The sequence below is a fragment of the Sturnira hondurensis genome, unplaced genomic scaffold (assembly GCF_014824575.4).
Source record: "Sturnira hondurensis isolate 20B ecotype Veracruz unplaced genomic scaffold, ASM1482457v3 Scaffold0004136, whole genome shotgun sequence".
NCBI classification, from domain to species: domain Eukaryota; kingdom Metazoa; phylum Chordata; class Mammalia; order Chiroptera; family Phyllostomidae; genus Sturnira; species Sturnira hondurensis.
In genome coordinates this window covers 15642405-15659458 of record NW_028076767.1, presented here as the reverse complement: position 1 = coordinate 15659458, position 17054 = coordinate 15642405, and the positions used below count along the sequence as shown (strand labels likewise).

General features: G+C 35.8%; 1 protein-coding gene across 7 annotated transcripts in view; it reads left to right on the top strand.

The window, feature by feature from the left end:
- GULP1 (GULP PTB domain containing engulfment adaptor 1) overlaps positions 1-17054 on the top strand; it is a 226923-nt gene that overhangs the window by 185173 nt on the left and 24696 nt on the right. For 4 of the 7 annotated variants that reach the window (XM_037043782.1, XM_037043780.1, XM_037043786.1 and 1 more), the window contains exons 8-9: positions 13752-13868; positions 14523-14615. In XM_037043782.1, coding sequence (XP_036899677.1) covers positions 13752-13868; positions 14523-14615 — 210 coding nt within the window. Of the gene's footprint in view, positions 1-13751; positions 13869-14117; positions 14142-14522; positions 14616-17054 lie in introns of all 7 variants that reach the window. The other 3 variants (XM_037043781.1, XM_037043779.1, XM_037043783.1) reach the window with 1 other exon arrangement.

Sequence of the window (17054 nt, the reverse complement as noted above, 5' to 3'; positions counted from 1 at the left end):
TCCAGGAACTGTCTTGTTTCCGACATTACTGAAGTATTTGGAAATGAATAAGGTCTGCAAATACTTAAACACACTAATAGATCCATCCTGTCATGAGAATATGCTCCAAGATTTCATCCTTAACTGAATACTCGTGTCAGGAACACAAGCTTGCATGCAAATTTCTTTCCTTAGAATTTCATGCCTGCTTACGTTATGCATTTGTTTATCTTATAATCATAATTTGTTTGTAGTGTAAATCTCAAGTATGATTTAGTAAGATTCACATAATGCAGAGAGTAGGGATGAGCAGAGTGGTTTTTTTCTGGAATGTAATAGATCCGATGAAAATAAATATTTTAAACTCCAGGAAATAAAATCTTTATGGCTTCTCTAAAAACAACTAATACTTTGAAAATATGGTTCTTAATTTTCATTATCCAGAAAACTTAATATGTAGAAAGGTAATAGAATCATGTATACATATGTGTTAACTTGTGAGTGTAATCTGAAGTTCCTAGCAAATACGAACTATCAGGGAATTCCAAAGTGAACTTGTGCCACAGTTTTTTAATCTCCTGGAATCTTTTGGAAAAATCTGTGTTTTTAAAAAAAATTGTATTTTATTGATTATACCATTACAGTTGTTGTTCTATTCCCTCCCTTCATTCTCCTCCACCTTGCATCCCCCTCCCCCACCATTCCCCCCCTTTAGTTTATGACCATGTGTCTCAAGTTCATTAGATTCTATATTTGCCCTACTATTCTTGCCCTCTCCCCTATCTATTTTCTACCTACTGTCTGTGCTATTTTCTGTACCTTCTCCCCACTTCTCCTCCTCCCACTCCCCTGTTGCTAACCCTCCATGTGTTCTTCATTTCTTTTTTTTTTTTTTTAAGATTTTATTTATTTATTTATCTTTAGAGGGGAAGGAGAGAGGGAGAGAAACATCAATGTATGGTTGCCTTTCGTGCGCCCCCTGCTGGGAGTTAGCCTGCAAGGAACCATCCTGCAACCCAGGCATGTGCCCTGACTGAGAATCGAACCGCGATCGTCTGGTTCGCAGGCCCGCACTCAATCCACTGAGCTACGCCAGCCAGGGCTGTTCTTCATTTCTAAAGTTCCACTCCTGATCTAGCTGTCCTCTTGGTTTGCTTTTGTTTTAGGTGTGGTTGTTGATAACTGTGAGTTTGCTGTCCTTTCACTGTTCATATTTTTCATCTTCTTTTTCTTAGATAAGTCCCTTTAACATTGCATATAATAAGGGCTTGGTGATGATGAACTCCTTGAATTTGATCTTATCTGAGAAGCACTTTATCTGTCCTTCCATTCTAAATGAAAACTTTGCTGGATAAAGCAATCTTGGCTGTAGGTCTTTGGATTTCATGACTTGGAATACTTCTTTCCAGCCCCTTCTTGCCTATAAGGTCTCTTTGGAGAAATCAGCTGACAGTCTGATGGGTACTCCTTTGTAGGTGACTGTCCCCTTATCTGTTGCTGCTTCTAGGATTCTTTCCTTCATTTTAATCTTGGGCAGTGTAATTATAATGTGCCTTGGTATGTTGCTTCTTGGGTCCAACTTCTATGGGACTCTCTGAGCTTCCCGGATTTCCTGTAAGTCCATTTCCTTTGACAGACTGGGGAAGTTCTCCTTTATTATTTGTTCAAATAAGTTTTCCACTCGTGGCTGTTTCTTTTCCCCTTCTGGTACCCCTATAATTCGGATGTTGGAACATTTAAAGATGTCCTGGAGGTTCCTAAGCCTTTCCTCATTTTTTTGAATTCTCGTTTCTTTATTCTTTTCTGGTTGGATGTTTTGTTCTTCCTTCTGGTCCGCTCCATTGATTTGAGTCCCAGTTTCCTTTCCATCACTATTGGTTTCCTGTGCATTTCCCTTCATTTCAATTAGTTTAGCCTTCATATGTTCCTCCAATTTGTGACTATAATCAACCAGTTCTGTTAGCATCCTGATCACCAGTGTTTTGAACTGTGTATCTGAGAAGTTCGCTATTTCTTTTTTGCTTAGAGTTATCAGCTCTGGGGCTTTGAGTTCTTCTTGAGCCATATTTTGGACTGTCCGTGCCTGTTACGTACGAGGAGCGGAGCCCTAGGTGTTCACCAGGGCGGGGCAACTCAGTCGCTGGGTTGTGATGCTGTTTGTGGGGGTGGGGTCAAAGAGGAGCAATGGCGGTCCCCCCTGCCACCTCCCCCTGCCAGGGCCTTGCGGTCCATCTCACTGCTCACTCCTTTGCTGGTTTATCTGTGCACTCAAATGTGCAACCACTGTCAGCCTGCCCCGAACCCTCACTGAGTTCGCCACTGGGGCCTGCAGGGGGTCCGTCTCACTGCTCACACCTCTGCTGGTTTATCTGTCCTCGAATGTGTGACCGAGCTCAGCCTGCCTGCCCACACCCTCACTGGGTCCACGATGCTACCCCGGCTGCCTGTGCGTCTGGGTCGCCTGGGTCGCCTGGGTCGGGTGATCCTTCCTGCTCTGCTGCTGGTTCCGCCCCTCTTACCAGTCCCGGTGGAACGGTTCATTGTTGTCGGACTTCCGTATAGTTCAGTTTTCTGTTCTTTGGCTGCATCTTTGTTTACTAAACCTTTGTTGTATTCAAACTTGGTTGTGGGAGAAGCCACAGTGTTTCCACCTACGCCTCCATCTTAGTGGAAGTGCCCCCAAACCTGTGTCTTGATTATAAGCATAAGCTAATGCTAATCATAACCTAGTCTGAGGTCAGTTATAAACATAAGATGTGAAGTCCATGCACATAGTGCAGCCATTGATGGCTTTAATGAAGGAAGAACATCTAACCTCAACAACACCCTTGGCTTAGGCAGGAAAAGACCTTAATTTATTTGCTCATTTTTCATGCTGTCAAAAATGTCAAAGGACTAATATTGTCACTACTATACAATTTATTTCTCTGTTTTCAGTATGTGAGCTTCTTGAAAATTAATACCTTTTTTATTTGTCCATATAACTCCTACAACAGGTGGACAATAGATGCTCAATGAATTTTTCCTTATAGAAAAAGACCATGTGGAATTTTTTTTAAAGTAGAGCAAGTTATGTGTATCTTTTAAGCTATAGTGCTGTAAAAAGGAAAACCAATGTGCTAAATTAATTGGCATCAAAATGTATTTTGAGAATACATTTGTATTTTGAAAATACAAAAATGTATTTTCAAAATGTATTTTGAACATATTTGTTCAAAATGTATTAATGAACATCATGGAACATCTCATCAGAAAAATATGTGTACTCATATAAGGAATACTATGTGCACAATAAGGCAGTAAAGTTCAAATTGTTTTTGAAATTTATCCTATTGAATGAATGCATTATATTTAATGTTCCAAGTGCTTTTTGACTATGATTGCTTGCAGACATTTTTCTTCTTGTGATTGAGATTAAAGTAGATATTGTCTATGTATAAGATATAATAACCTTTCAGTACTTACACCAAGCAGTAAATGTAGTTGTCTTTCTTGGCTTACACACTGAAATAAACTTTCTTGAGGTCTTCTGAAATAGTCATAATCAGAGATCATTATAGATGTTAGCCATCATACAGTTTTGTGTCAACTGTTTTATCTTTCTTTATTTGATCCCCTTCAAAATTGTTTACATGATGATTTAAAATGTCAGCTTGCCAGAATCCCTGTTTCAAAAGTATAGGCTCTGTTGTTGTCTGATCATAATTGTTTATAATTGGTTTCTATAATTTCAATCCTTGAAACATCATGCTCTTTGGATATAGCATATTAGCTTTCTTTTTTTCTTTTCTTGAAGGTTGAAAGTAATCCATTAAAGCCTACGGCAAGGGCTCACAAATATTAGTGCACATATGTTCATAAGGAGGGTCTTTTAAAATATAGATCTTTGGTTTCCATTTCAAAAAAATAAGTTCATACTGATTGGTGTTGCAGCTCAGGAAATCTACATTCAGCACGTTTCACCAAGTAATTCTGCTACAGGTAGATGAAGTCTGGGCTTTGAAAAGCAAGGGTCCAAGATATCTCTCCAACTATAAGTTGACATTACATTTATGAGCTCAAAGAGGACACTTTAAGGTTTTATTTGTTCTAATTACAATAATGACTGTTCTACATATATTTTATTTTTTCCATGCTATTTCCTCTAATTTTTATTTTAAGTAACAAATCATAGAGTAGCATTCATCCCATCCAGCTGTATTACTGTCATAACTGTGCCTGTTGGGGAGACAATCTGCTCTTACTGAGGCCCTTGTCTTTTCAGCACTTCTGTGACTTTATTGAGCATTTGAAAGGTAGATGACACTTATCTTAGCATGCTGGAATTCCTGCTTCATTAACAGTGTCATGGCGTGTTCATGAGTCTCCCTCCTTCCCCGGTGACAGCTTAGATCACATGGGGAGCTAGCATCCTCAGCCCTGCCAACCTGGCGTGAAGAGGCTGAGTGAGGAAGCTGAGCCTCCATCCCCACCAGGCAGTGATGCGGCAGTGTCCTGCCATTTCCATTCCCCTACTGGAACTGTGTCAGAGTAAGCCACCCAAAACACAAAGTTGAGGTAATTTCTAGAGTCTCATGTGATATCTAAACTACCCAGGGTTCAGTTAAAAGTCACTCATCATATTAAGAAACAGGAAGATCTTAAAGTAAGTGAAAAAAGAGGACCCATAGATCCCAACCCTGAGATAAGAGAGGTATTAGAATTACTAGATTTTAAATGTACCATCATTAAAAAAATACAATGATTCACTTGAAGCAAATTATTTTTCCAGAAAATCTTATCAAGAAAATAGAAACACTAATCAAATAAAGAGAATATAAAAGGAAACCTATGTACTAAAATACATCGTGTCCTAGGCTATAAAATAAATTTCAAAACTTTATTGTCAAAGAAAGGACAACAAAGAAATCAATCTAAAAATCAGTAACAGAAAGATAACAGAAAAGTCCTAAAAAACTTATAAACGAAACATCACACTTGTAAACATTCCATATGTCAAAAAGGAACTTGCAAAAGAAAAATTTGAAGATGCCGTAAATTACATATAAATGAAATAGAACATAACATTTTTGTGATTCAGATAAAACAGTACTGAAGTGAAATGTACTGTATATATAACAAGTTAATACATTAGAAAAAGGAAAGTCTCAAATCATAATGTAAGCTCCCACCTCAAATATCCAGAAACCAAAATGTCAAAATAAATAAAAAGCAGAAGGAAGAAAGTGAAAGAGATAAGAAATTAATAAAACAGAAAACAAAAAAAGCATAATCAATGATACCAAGAACTGAGTCTCTAAAAGATCATAGAATTAAACAATTTAGTATGATTGGCAACGGGAAAAAAATAACACGCAAGTGACCAATGTCAGGAATGAAATAGGACATTTCACTGCAGACACTCCAGATAGCAAAGAATAATAATAAGATGCTATAAATAATTGCATACATGTAAGTTTGATAAGATGGATGAATTGAATTAACTTTCCAAGAAACACAAGCTACATTATATCACTCAATATATTAAATTTATAAATTTGAATAGCTCCACAACTATAAAGGAAATTGAATTTATAATTTAATACATATTAAAAGGGAAATGTCCAGGCCTAGATGGTTTTGCTGGAGGAATCTACAAAATGCTTACGGAGAAATTAACGTTCTACACACCCTATTTCAAAAAGCAGAGGAGGTGAGAGCACTCCCCTATTCATTTAAGAAACAGTATTCCCCTAATAGCGAAGCCAAAAAAAAAAACAAATCCAAACCCAGACCAAACTATATTCCTTAAGATTATATATGCAGTGATTCCTAACAAATTATTAACAGATATAATTCAGCAGAATATAAGGAGAATTATACACCAAGACCAAGTGGAGATTGCTCCTTGGATGCATGTCTTCTTCAGCAAATATCCAACAATATAATAGAAAATCAGATTGTATCAATATTTTAAAAATATTTTAAAAACCAACACCCATTCATGATTAAAAATTGTCAGAAAATAAGGAATTATTATGTATCTTGATTATATTAATATTAGTATTAATTGATTGTGATTTGCACAAACTAGTGTTTGTAATATGTTACTATTTGAGGAAGTACGTAAAGGGTATACAGGATATCTCTGTATTATTTCTTACAACTCTCTATAAATCTAAAATGATCTAAAAATAAAAATAAGCTTTAAAATAAGCTTTTCATTTTGAGAAATAAATTATGGCCTATTTGGACTAAGCTTTTCATCACATTTTAAGTAAATCCAGGCCAGAGAGATTTAGTGCCTTTCCCAGAGTCACCGATCTAAGTAATGACAAAATCAGAACTACAATACCGTAGATTCCCATTTTTACAATCTTCCTATCATATTACTTGTATGACTGTGACCTCTCCACAGTCCCTTTGCTCTGAGTGGGGCCTGTGTTCTATGTACTTGTTGTGTTTCGTATAGTTAATACATCTGTGAATTTCTCAAAGCTGCTTGATATTCAGATGAAGGCCTGTCCTAATATGCTGCAAAACTGGAACTCACTTTATTAGTATTGTCATGCTGTGTCATTAAGATTTAATGTGTCCCTGGCCAGTGTGGCTCAGTTGGTTGAGTCTGGTCCCTCAAAGTGAGGGTTCGCGGGTTTGATTCTGGTGGGGGCACATGCCTAGGTTGTGGGTTTGGTCCCTGGTCAGGGTACGTGTGAGAGGTAACCAACTGATATTTCTCTCTCACATGTATGTTTCTCTCCCCTTCTTTCTTCCACCCCCCTCTAAAAATAAATAAATAAATAAAATATTTAAAATAAAGATTTAATGTTTATACAACTCCTATAGTCATCTCATTAAGTTTCATACATGAAATTAGACTATGGATACATAGTGTGGGGCAAAAATAAGTTTACAGTTGTATGTGAAACAGTTTGTCTTCTGTTATTGTTTATTAATTACTGTATTATTTTTCTTACAAACAACTGTAAACCTACTTTTGCTCCACCCTGTATATTATGATGTGATGGATTTGGTTTCTTTAATCAGCAAATATTGTCACTCTCAACTGTTTAGCCATCATTTTGATAGTCTTTATTTTTCACAATTTTGCTTCCAAATATGAGTATATATTTATTTTGGGGGTCTAACACCGAAGTCTTTGATCCATTTTAAATTTATTGTTGTGAGTAGTGTAAGACGGTGGTATAGTTTCATTTTTCTGCACACATCTGTCCAATTTTCCCAACAGTATTTATTGAATAAACTGTCTTTAGCCCATTGTATGTGCTTGCTTCCTTTTGTCAAATACTAATTGACTATAAAAGTGTGGGTTTATTTCTGGGCTCTCTATTCTGTTTCATTGATCTATGTGTCTTTTTATGCCAATACCAGGCTTGTTTGTTACTATGGCCTCATAGTATAGTTTGATATTAGGTAGCGTGATTCCTGCAACTTTACTCTTTCTCAGGATCACTGTTGCTATGCAGGGCCTTTTGTGATTCCTACATATAAATTTTAGAAATAAAAAAATAATAATAAATTTTGGAAATATTCGTTGTTGTTCTGTGAAATACGTCATTGTATTTCCTTGACAGGAATCGTGTTCAATCTACAGATTGCTTTGGGTATGGCCATTTTAGTGATGTTAATTCTTCCTATCTTTGAACACAGTATGTGCTTCCACTTATTTTTATCTTCTTCAATTTTTCTTCAATGTCTTATAATTTTCTGAGTACAGATCTTTTACATCCTTGGTTAGACTTATTCCTATGTTATTCTTTTTGAAGAAGTTGTAAATAGGATTGTTTTCTTAATTTCCCTTTCCATTAGTTCATTATTGGCATATAAGAATGCGAACTGATTTCTGAATGTTAATTTGTATCCTGCCACTTGGCTGAATTCATTGATCAGATCTAGTAGTTTCTTGGTGTAATCTCTCGGGTTCTTTATGTACTCTATCATGTCATCTGCAAAGAAAGACAGTTTTACTTCTCTCCAATTTGGACGCTTTTTATTTCTTCTTGTCTAGTTGCTGGGCCTCACACTGCCATAACTATGTTGAATAAGAAAGGTGAAAGCGAACATCCCTGTCTTGTTCACAGTCTTAAAGGGAATGCTTGTAGTTTTTGCCCATTAAGTATGATGTCGGCAGTGTGGTTAATGGCTTTTATCATGTTTAGGTATGTCCCCTTTATTCCCACTTCGTTGAGAGTTGTTATCATAAATGAGTGCTGGATTTTATCAAAATCTTTTTCTGTATTTATTGGTATGGTCATGTGATTTTTATCCTTCATTTTGTTTATGTAGTGAATCACATTTATGGATTTGTGAATGTTGTACCAACATTTCATTCCCATAATAAATCCTACTTGATCATGGTGTGTGATATTTTTGATACATTGCTATATTCAGTTTGGTAATATTTTGTTGAGGATTTTAGCATCTATGTTCACCAGGGATATTGGCCTATAATTTTCTTTCTCTGTAGTATCTTTATCTGCTTTTGGAATTAGGATAATACTGACCATATAAAATGACTTTGGGAGCCTGCCCTGCTCTTGAATTTTACATAATATTTTGAAGGAGAGGTGTTAGCTCTCTCAGAATGCTTGCTAAAATTCACTCATTGAGCCATATAGCCCAAGACTTATGTTTGTTGGGAGTGTTTTTATTTCTGTTTCAATGTCATTAGGTGTGATCTGTCTGTTCAGATTCTCTGATTCTTCCTGATTTTTTTTGGAAGATTGTATGTTCCTAGGAATTTGTCCATTTCTTCTAGGTTGTCCAGTTTGTTGGCATATAATTATTCGTAATATTTTCTCAGAATTCTTTGTATTTCTTTGGTGTCAGTTTTTATTTCTCCTCTTTCCTTTTTGATTGTATTGAGGTCCTTTCTTTCTCCTGATGAATCTGGTTAAGGGTTTGTCAGTCACATTTACCTTTTCAAAAAAACAGCTCTTGGATTCATTCATCTTTCATATCATTTTTTAGTCTCTATTTCATTTATCTGCTTTGATCTTTATTACTTCCTTCCTCTACTCACTTTGGGCTTTGTTATTGTTTTTCAAGTTTCTTTAGATGTGAAGTCAAACTGTTTATTTGAGCTTTTTCCTGTTTTTTTTTTTTTGAGATACACCTGTGATGCTATGAATTTCCTTCTCAAGATTGCTTTCCCGGTGTCCCACAGATTTTGGGTTGTCGCTTTCTCATTTTCATCTGTTTCATCCTTTGATTTCTCCCTTGATCTCTTTGTTTTGACCCATTCAGTGTTTAATAATGTGTTATTTTGTTTCCATGTCTATGTGTTTTTCAGTGTTCTTCTTGTGACTGATTTCTAGTTTGACAGCATTGTGTTCAGAGAAAACACTTGATACAATTTCAATCTTCTGAACTTTATTGAGACTCGTTTTGTGTCCTAACATATAGAATATCATTGAAAACATTCCATGTGCATTTGAAAAGCATGTGTAATATGCTGTTTTGGGGTGAAATTCTCTGAAGATGTCAATTAAATCCATTTGTCCTAGTGTGTCATTTAAGGCCGTTTTCTCCTTGTTGATTTTCTGCCTGGAAGATTTACCCATTGAAGTTAATGGGGTGTTAAAATCCCCAACTGTAACTTTATTTCTGTTGATCTCTCCCTTTATGCCCATCAAGATTTTCTTTACATGTTTAGGTACTCCTACTTGGGTGCATAAATGTTTATTAGGGTATATCCTCATGGTGAATTGTTCCTGCTGTCATTATGTAGTGTCCTTCTTTGTCTCTTACTATAGCCTTGGTTTTAAAGTCTATTTTGCCAGATATAAGTACTGCTACCCCAGATTTTTTTTCTTTTCCACTTTCATGAAATATCTTTTTCCAACTCTTAACTTCTAGTCTTTGTGTATCTTTTGATCTGAGATAGGTCTCTTGGTGTTCCCATATATATGGGTCTAATTGTTTTACCATTATCTACTTTCTGTTTCTGGCACATTTAAGGGATTTACACTTAAGGTTATTATTGATACATATGTAGTACCATTTTATTGTTAAATTGCTTTCTTCTTCTTCTTCTTCTTCTTCTTCTTCTTCTTCTTCTTCTTCTCTTCTTCTTCTTTTTCTTCTTCTAGCAAGCTCTTTTATGTTGTTGCAGTGCTGGTTTGGTATTAACAAGCTCTAGTTTTTTCTGATCTGGGAAGTTCTTTATTTCTCCTTCAATTATTTCCTGGATAAATTAGCCTTGATTATAGGTTCTTGTTTTTNAGATAGGTCTCTTGGTGTTCCCATATATATGGGTCTAATTGTTTTACCATTTATCTACTTTCTGTTTCTGGCACATTTAAGGGATTTACACTTAAGGTTATTATTGATACATATGTAGTACCATTTTATTGTTAAATTGTTTCCTTCTTCTTCTTCTTCTTCTTCTTCTTCTTCTTCTTCTTCTCTTCTTCTTTTTCTTCTTCTAGCAAGCTCTTTTACGTTGTTGCAGTGCTGGTTTGGTATTAACAAGCTCTAGTTTTTTCTGATCTGGGAAGTTCTTTATTTCTCCTTCAATTATTTCCTGGATAAATTAGCCTTGATTATAGGTTCTTGTTTTTTATCCCCTTGAATATTTCACGTCATTCCTTTCTGGCCTGAAATGTTTCTGTTGAGTAATCAGATGACAGTCTAATTGGAGCTCTCTTATAGGTTACTACCTGCTTTTCACTTGTAGCTTTTAGGATTTTCTTCTTGTCTTTAAACCCTGTCATTTTAATTATGATGTGTCTCAGTGTAGGCCTTTTTAGGTCCAACTTCTTTGAAACTCTAAGGTTCCTGGGCTTGTATGACTTTTTTCTTCACCAGGTTAGGGAAGTTTTTGGGCATTTCTTCAAATAGGTTCTCAATCCCTCGCTTGGTCTCTTATCATTCTAGTACTACCGTGATACATGTATTGTTATGTTTCATTTGTCCAAAATGTTTCTTAAGCTCTTGTCATTATTTCTAAATTCTTTTTTGTCTTTTTGCTCCTCTGCCCAGGTGTTTTTTTCACACTTTGTCTTCCAAAATACTGATTCCATCCTCTGCTTCATCTAGTCTACTGTTTATTCCTTCCAATGTACTATTTATTTCAGATATTGTATTCTTTATTTCTAACTGGCCCTTTTTTGAGGTTTCTATGTCCTTTTTCATGCTATTGAGTATCCTTATAATCATTAAACTCCCTATCTGATAAATTGCTTGTGTCCATTTCATCTAGTTCTTCTGGAGAATTTTCTTGTTCTTTCATTTGAGGTCTGTTTCTTTGTCTTCCCATTTTAGCTGCTTCTTTGTATTTCCTGCCTTAGCTGCTAAACAGATCAGCTGTTAATATAACCAAGCTTACTCGGCAGCCGAGCTTAAGTACCCCCACAAGGTGGGGCAGAGTAGTTCCTGTGGGCTGGACTATTGCTTCCCCTCAAGCGGATGCCATTCTGAGAGGAGTGCTCTGCCTGAGAAAGATGGGTTCTACAGTATGGGGAATGACGTAGCACGTGGATCCTGGTAGCTGTTGCTTCATTTCTCTCCCCCGAGCTACAAGCTCCAAACTCTCAAGTTTTTTAGTCCGCTCTGCCCTTCCTCTGCTGGAGCCCAGGGTAAGTGGCTGCAAATGAAATTTTGTGTTTCAGCCCTTTGAGAGGCTCTCTGCATCTCCAGCAGTTTCTTCCTGGCAGACAGAAACCCTGCTGCCTTTCACAGCTGGATGGTATCTAGTATCCTTTCAGGCTCTGCTGTTGTAGGCTGGGGAGCTGGGGTTTAGTCCCCACACTTCCCTTGGGGTCCACCCCGACTGCCAAAGTATCCCTCCACAACTTCGGCTGCCACCCATGGGAGCTCAGCCTGCTCTCTAGCGTCTCCACACTCTCTGTCATTCGCATTGTGGTGAAGTGGTTTCTTCTGTCTGTCCTTGACTATAAGGCTTCTCCCTGGCTGGAGTTCAGTTGGTTATTCCGGATGATTTCTCTACAGTTTAGTTGAAGTTCTGGACTGGTCCTGGGAGAAGGCTAGTATAGATTCCACTTACCCCTTGCCATCTTGGATCTTTCTATAATTTCTTTAATATATATATTTTAAACACTGGAGATTGAACTTGATAAAATTTAAATCATAGCCCAATAAACATATGAAACTATCACTCCACCTCCATGTTTTTTATTTTAATTATGTGAAATGGAATGTAAAATAAAGCAAAGTTTGAAACTTCTTTCTTCTTAACTAATTGCAAAGAAAGGTTCATGTGACAGAAGAATCATACAATATGATTACTAGAAGAAATCGTTCATTTTCTGTCTTTGTACCAGCTTTGTTTATTTGCAAGCTATTTATTATATATTTTTATTATATTTCATGTTTCCCTTGTAACAATTTTTGAAATAAAATATTTTTGAATTTTAAAATATTCTTCTCTTTAATATCACATGATCAGGGGTTAAAATGAATCCTCTTAGCTTAGTCAGCTGTAAAACTAAGGTAATATAATGGAAATTTAAATTAAAAAGACCTTTTTCCTATTTCATGAGATGAATTCACATATGAATTATACAGGTACTTATATAAGAGCTTAGATTATTGAGACTTTGCTTTTTTCCAGTGCATTAACCCAATTTGTACACATCTCTCACTAGTGTTTTATCACAATTTCATATATGATTTATATATAACTTCATATATAATTTAGGCATATATTTTGCACTTTTTTAGTTAACTGAGTTAAGCACTATAAATATTTTTTATGGCAAAAGACTTCCTTAAATAAATATGAACTACTAAAATGACAACGTCTTAATTAAGTAATTGAAGCTATATTAATAAAGTATATTTTCAATTTAGATGGCTCATAGCATAGCACAAAGTTTTAGGATTTGCAGCAGATTAGTGGAAACATGGTATTTTTAACATTTAATCCTATTGACAGCTTTTACGTCATCTTAGAATTTAATAGGACATTTTTGGTATGCATTTAATTAATGCCTTTACCAAACTTCTTTAAGTTAATAAAGTAAATATTTACTGTTTACATTGTGCAAGATATGATATCAGTTCAGATGTGAACGGAAAAGGAATGGGGGATGAACTTAGGAAATCTGTGGCAGTTTCTAGTTGATCGACCTGAGTCTGTAAATCATTATCCCGTCCAGATTCGGATGATAGATATATTTTGTTCAGTCAGCACTGATTTAAAAAATACTATTTGCTATCATTTAAGATTGGGAGATTTCATGTAAAGATTCCGATTTCTGACCTCCTCATACATATTTAAAATCTGACGGCTCTGGGTTGGAATTGTTCTTTTCCTCAGTCAACGGTTAACTGGAACTGAGTAGCATTTGCTCCATGTAGGGAGGGTATGCCTCAAGTTTTCCACAGCACCACCCAGACAACCTCATTCAAGTTACCTGCCAGGTTTAACCGACCCTCCTCACTAGGAAGAGGAAGCAATTAGCAAAGCAATGAGAAAGCACAGCTGGCACTGTGCTTTCATTTCACAGGCACTAGGTGTTTGAGGAAGAAGGGAAACAAGCTAGGATATGAGAGATGAGAAGTGGGATAGGACTCCTGCTTCCAGTTTCAACAGCTATTCATTTAATTGCCAAAACATTTTTTTTATGTTGTGCATCAGTAAGCATTGAATATTATGTTAGGAGAGATGACTTTGCTCATTTACCACAACTCTACCCGCAAGTATTGCCCCTTTAAGGTACCTCATATGAATGTTTTTCTTAATTCAAAGAACAGTCTGACTGACATATTATTAAAATGCAAATCTTCTTTGTTTTATTTTTACAAAGGCTGAAGAAATAACTTTAACAATCGGCCAAGCGTTTAACCTGGCATACAGGAAGTTTCTAGAATCTGGAGGAAAAGATGTTGAAACAAGAAAACAGATTGCAGGGTTACAGAAAAGAGTGAGTAAACTAAACTTTTTTCACATTGATGGGATGTAAGGACAGGGAAACTTGCATATCATCAAACAAATTTAGAAAGCCTGCCATCCATTTCCCCCACACTGATTGGAACTGCTTTCACTGTGTTCCTATAATTTTTCATTACTGATCCCCTGCACAGTTTTTAACCATTTTATATTGAATTCCCACAAGAACTTAGTGTTCTCATGTGACTTTGCTTCACTTCCTGATGCTTCTCATGGGGATCAGAGCAGCAGAAGCAGCAGATGCTGGGTAAGTGGTTTCCCATGCAGATCAGATTCCTTTGTAATTAAATTACACCCTTTCTCCATTCTCCTCAAAATCATCATAAGCAAGTTTCACTGTCTTGTGGTTATACTCCAAGATTATGGGTACAGATTGCACGGTGCAACAAGAAACAGAGATGAGGCATTAGGAACACGGATTTTGCATACAACTAAGAGCATTTTATAAATATAATATGTCTGTACAGTGACTGAGAATTCTATTTCCCCAACTTTATCAAGTAATACAAAAGAATACATTAAAATTTTAAATATATGAAATCCCATTCATTAATGCAGTCCTTATAACAGCCAGTATTTTCCAAGAATGAATTTCTGAAGGTTATTCAATAATCATTTGCTCTTTTAGATTCAAGACTTAGAAACAGAAAATACGGAACTTAAAAACAAAGTGCAAGATTTGGAAAACCAGCTAAGAATAACCCAGGTATCAACATCTCCTGTAAGTATGGAGAGTATATGCGTGTTTTCCTGGGAAACAAGGTTTCCTAGAGATAAAACACATCTGGATCTTCAGCTCTGTGATATTTCTAGTCCTACTCTGTGATCACTAATTAAAAACCAAACATGGGTAGGGATAAAAAATGCTAAACAGGGTTAATTTAAAAGATACCTAAGTAGCTGAAATCAGAGTTGTTTTTCTGTGCTACTCATTTCATTTGTATTTTTCTAGAATAATTCAGCCTTCAATTTGTTTTCTTTGTTGCATATTTGTTTTATTCCTATTGATCACTGTTTACTGAGGTTTGCCTTAGTGACCCAAGTCTGTCTACCCTTGGAGTACTAAGCTTCATTCTAGAAACTAGACTGTTAACAAGACCAAATTTGCTTTCTTACATTACATAGCAGGAGTTCCCATGGAGGGGGTGACACAGTTGTACTTCAGACACTAAACTGAATGGTAGTCTCTGCAGACAACACTCAAATGTTTATCATTAAATTGTTTATTTGTGGTTTCTCATACAGTTTAAATCCTGTTCCCAATACCATGTGTGATCCCATTATTTTGTGATTTTAGCTAAGGGAAATTTTTGGAGGGAGATGGAACTTAAAACTATTTTTTCTAGGCAAAATATATTCAGGATATTTTTGAATCATCAGTACTAATGATATTCTGCATGTCTGTATATTTTATTTTGTAGTCTAAAATAAATGTCTGTATAAAATAAATGTAAAATAAATGTCTGTATATTTTATTTTGTAGTCTAAAATATTTAATACATAATTTATAGCATGATACTGAGGTGAAACACAAATACAGCGTTTGTAAACTTTTGAAAAAAATTTTTGTTGCAACTTTTTATTTTGCAAGTTCATTTTGGTGTAATCACGAGGCTAACTTGACAAACATTTTTACCACATTATTTTGCAAGTTCATTTTGGTGTAATCACGAGGCTAACTTGACAAACATTTTTACCACATGTGTATATATTTTGCCATCTACGACTAGAATATCTCACCAGTTCACCATGAAGAATGCTTCTATGAGAAGTTATATTTAGGGCTTCAAATTTGGTGTGCCCTGGAAATGGATAAAAAAATTCCTTTCCTTTACACTTGCTTTCCCATCTCCCACACTGCAACAGTTGGGATTTCCATTACTCGCCATGTAGTTTGCGACTGTGAGGCCCATATGGCTGGGGTGGGAGAGGCTAGGAGTGAGTTACTTACATTCCCAGGTACCTTTGTTATGCACAGTAAGGTGTTAGAGCATCCTCTTCAGGTTCTGGCATATTATAATATTCTTTCCTACATTTTTATCTTTGCTACCGTTATTATTTATTTCTCATCACAATTATAATTTTTGTTTGTTCATTTTCCTCATTTTAAAGGAACAGAGAGCATCAGCTCAAACTCCTTCAACCTTTGGGCCCCATATGGTGTAACACCCTACTGGGTCTTGTTGAAAGTCATATTATAAATCATCCTGTGATATAAATTAGGAGTATAAAAATAAATGAAGGAAAAGTTTTTTTAAGTAGTCTTCATAAGGTAGTTGTTCTTGGAATTATTGAGTATGAAATCTAGCTTTATTTTAGTCTTTGTGTTTATAAATGAGTAAGATAAGGTCCTTTGCCATTTGAATGCAGATGCAAAGCTTGTCCATTTTATATCCTCTGTCCCTAAGAGAGCTAAGGGTATCATGTTAAGGGCTAATGAATTTGGGAGGAGCAAAGGGATTTGGGACACGTGGATTAAAAACTCACTCCCCTCTTTTATCTCCTGAAAGCGAATACTGCCCTGGACAAGCACTGGGGCAACTGAGAAGGAGCTGGGTCAGGTTTAGGGTTATGCCTGTGCCTTGGTTACATCACATGGCTGTCAAATGAGTTTCATAAATGGCTAGGGGTAGGAGGAATGAAGAGATGACAGTTGTAACTTTCTGTGAACTTTCTGTGACCTTCTGACTGAGATGGCCATTACAAGCCATGAGTGAGAATGTTGGTATGTAAATAAACATGGACTGTCTGTGAGTATATTCATGTATTCAGCAATTCTCATTGGTAGAGTCAGTTATATATAAAAAAAAAGCTAGCACAATTTTTCAAATAGCCAGTTATTAAAGTGGATTAACTCTCCTGAAGTTGTTGTTTAATAATTTTTATAGGCATTGTGTTCATCTCAGTACTGAATGTGTTTCAACAGAATGCTTCAAAGGCTCTAACTAAAGGATTAAATTAAAAAAGAAAAATTATTTTCTCTAAATCACTCTTTTGAACAATGAGTTCAGTGTTGCTCACGTTCAATGTTGATCAGTGATCATGGTGCAAATAAATAAAATCATAAATGACCAATCTACTTACATTCTTGTGCCACTGTAACTTTTTTTGCATTTTTTCTTTAACTTTTGAAAAGGTACTTGTCTCATTCTCAGGCTCC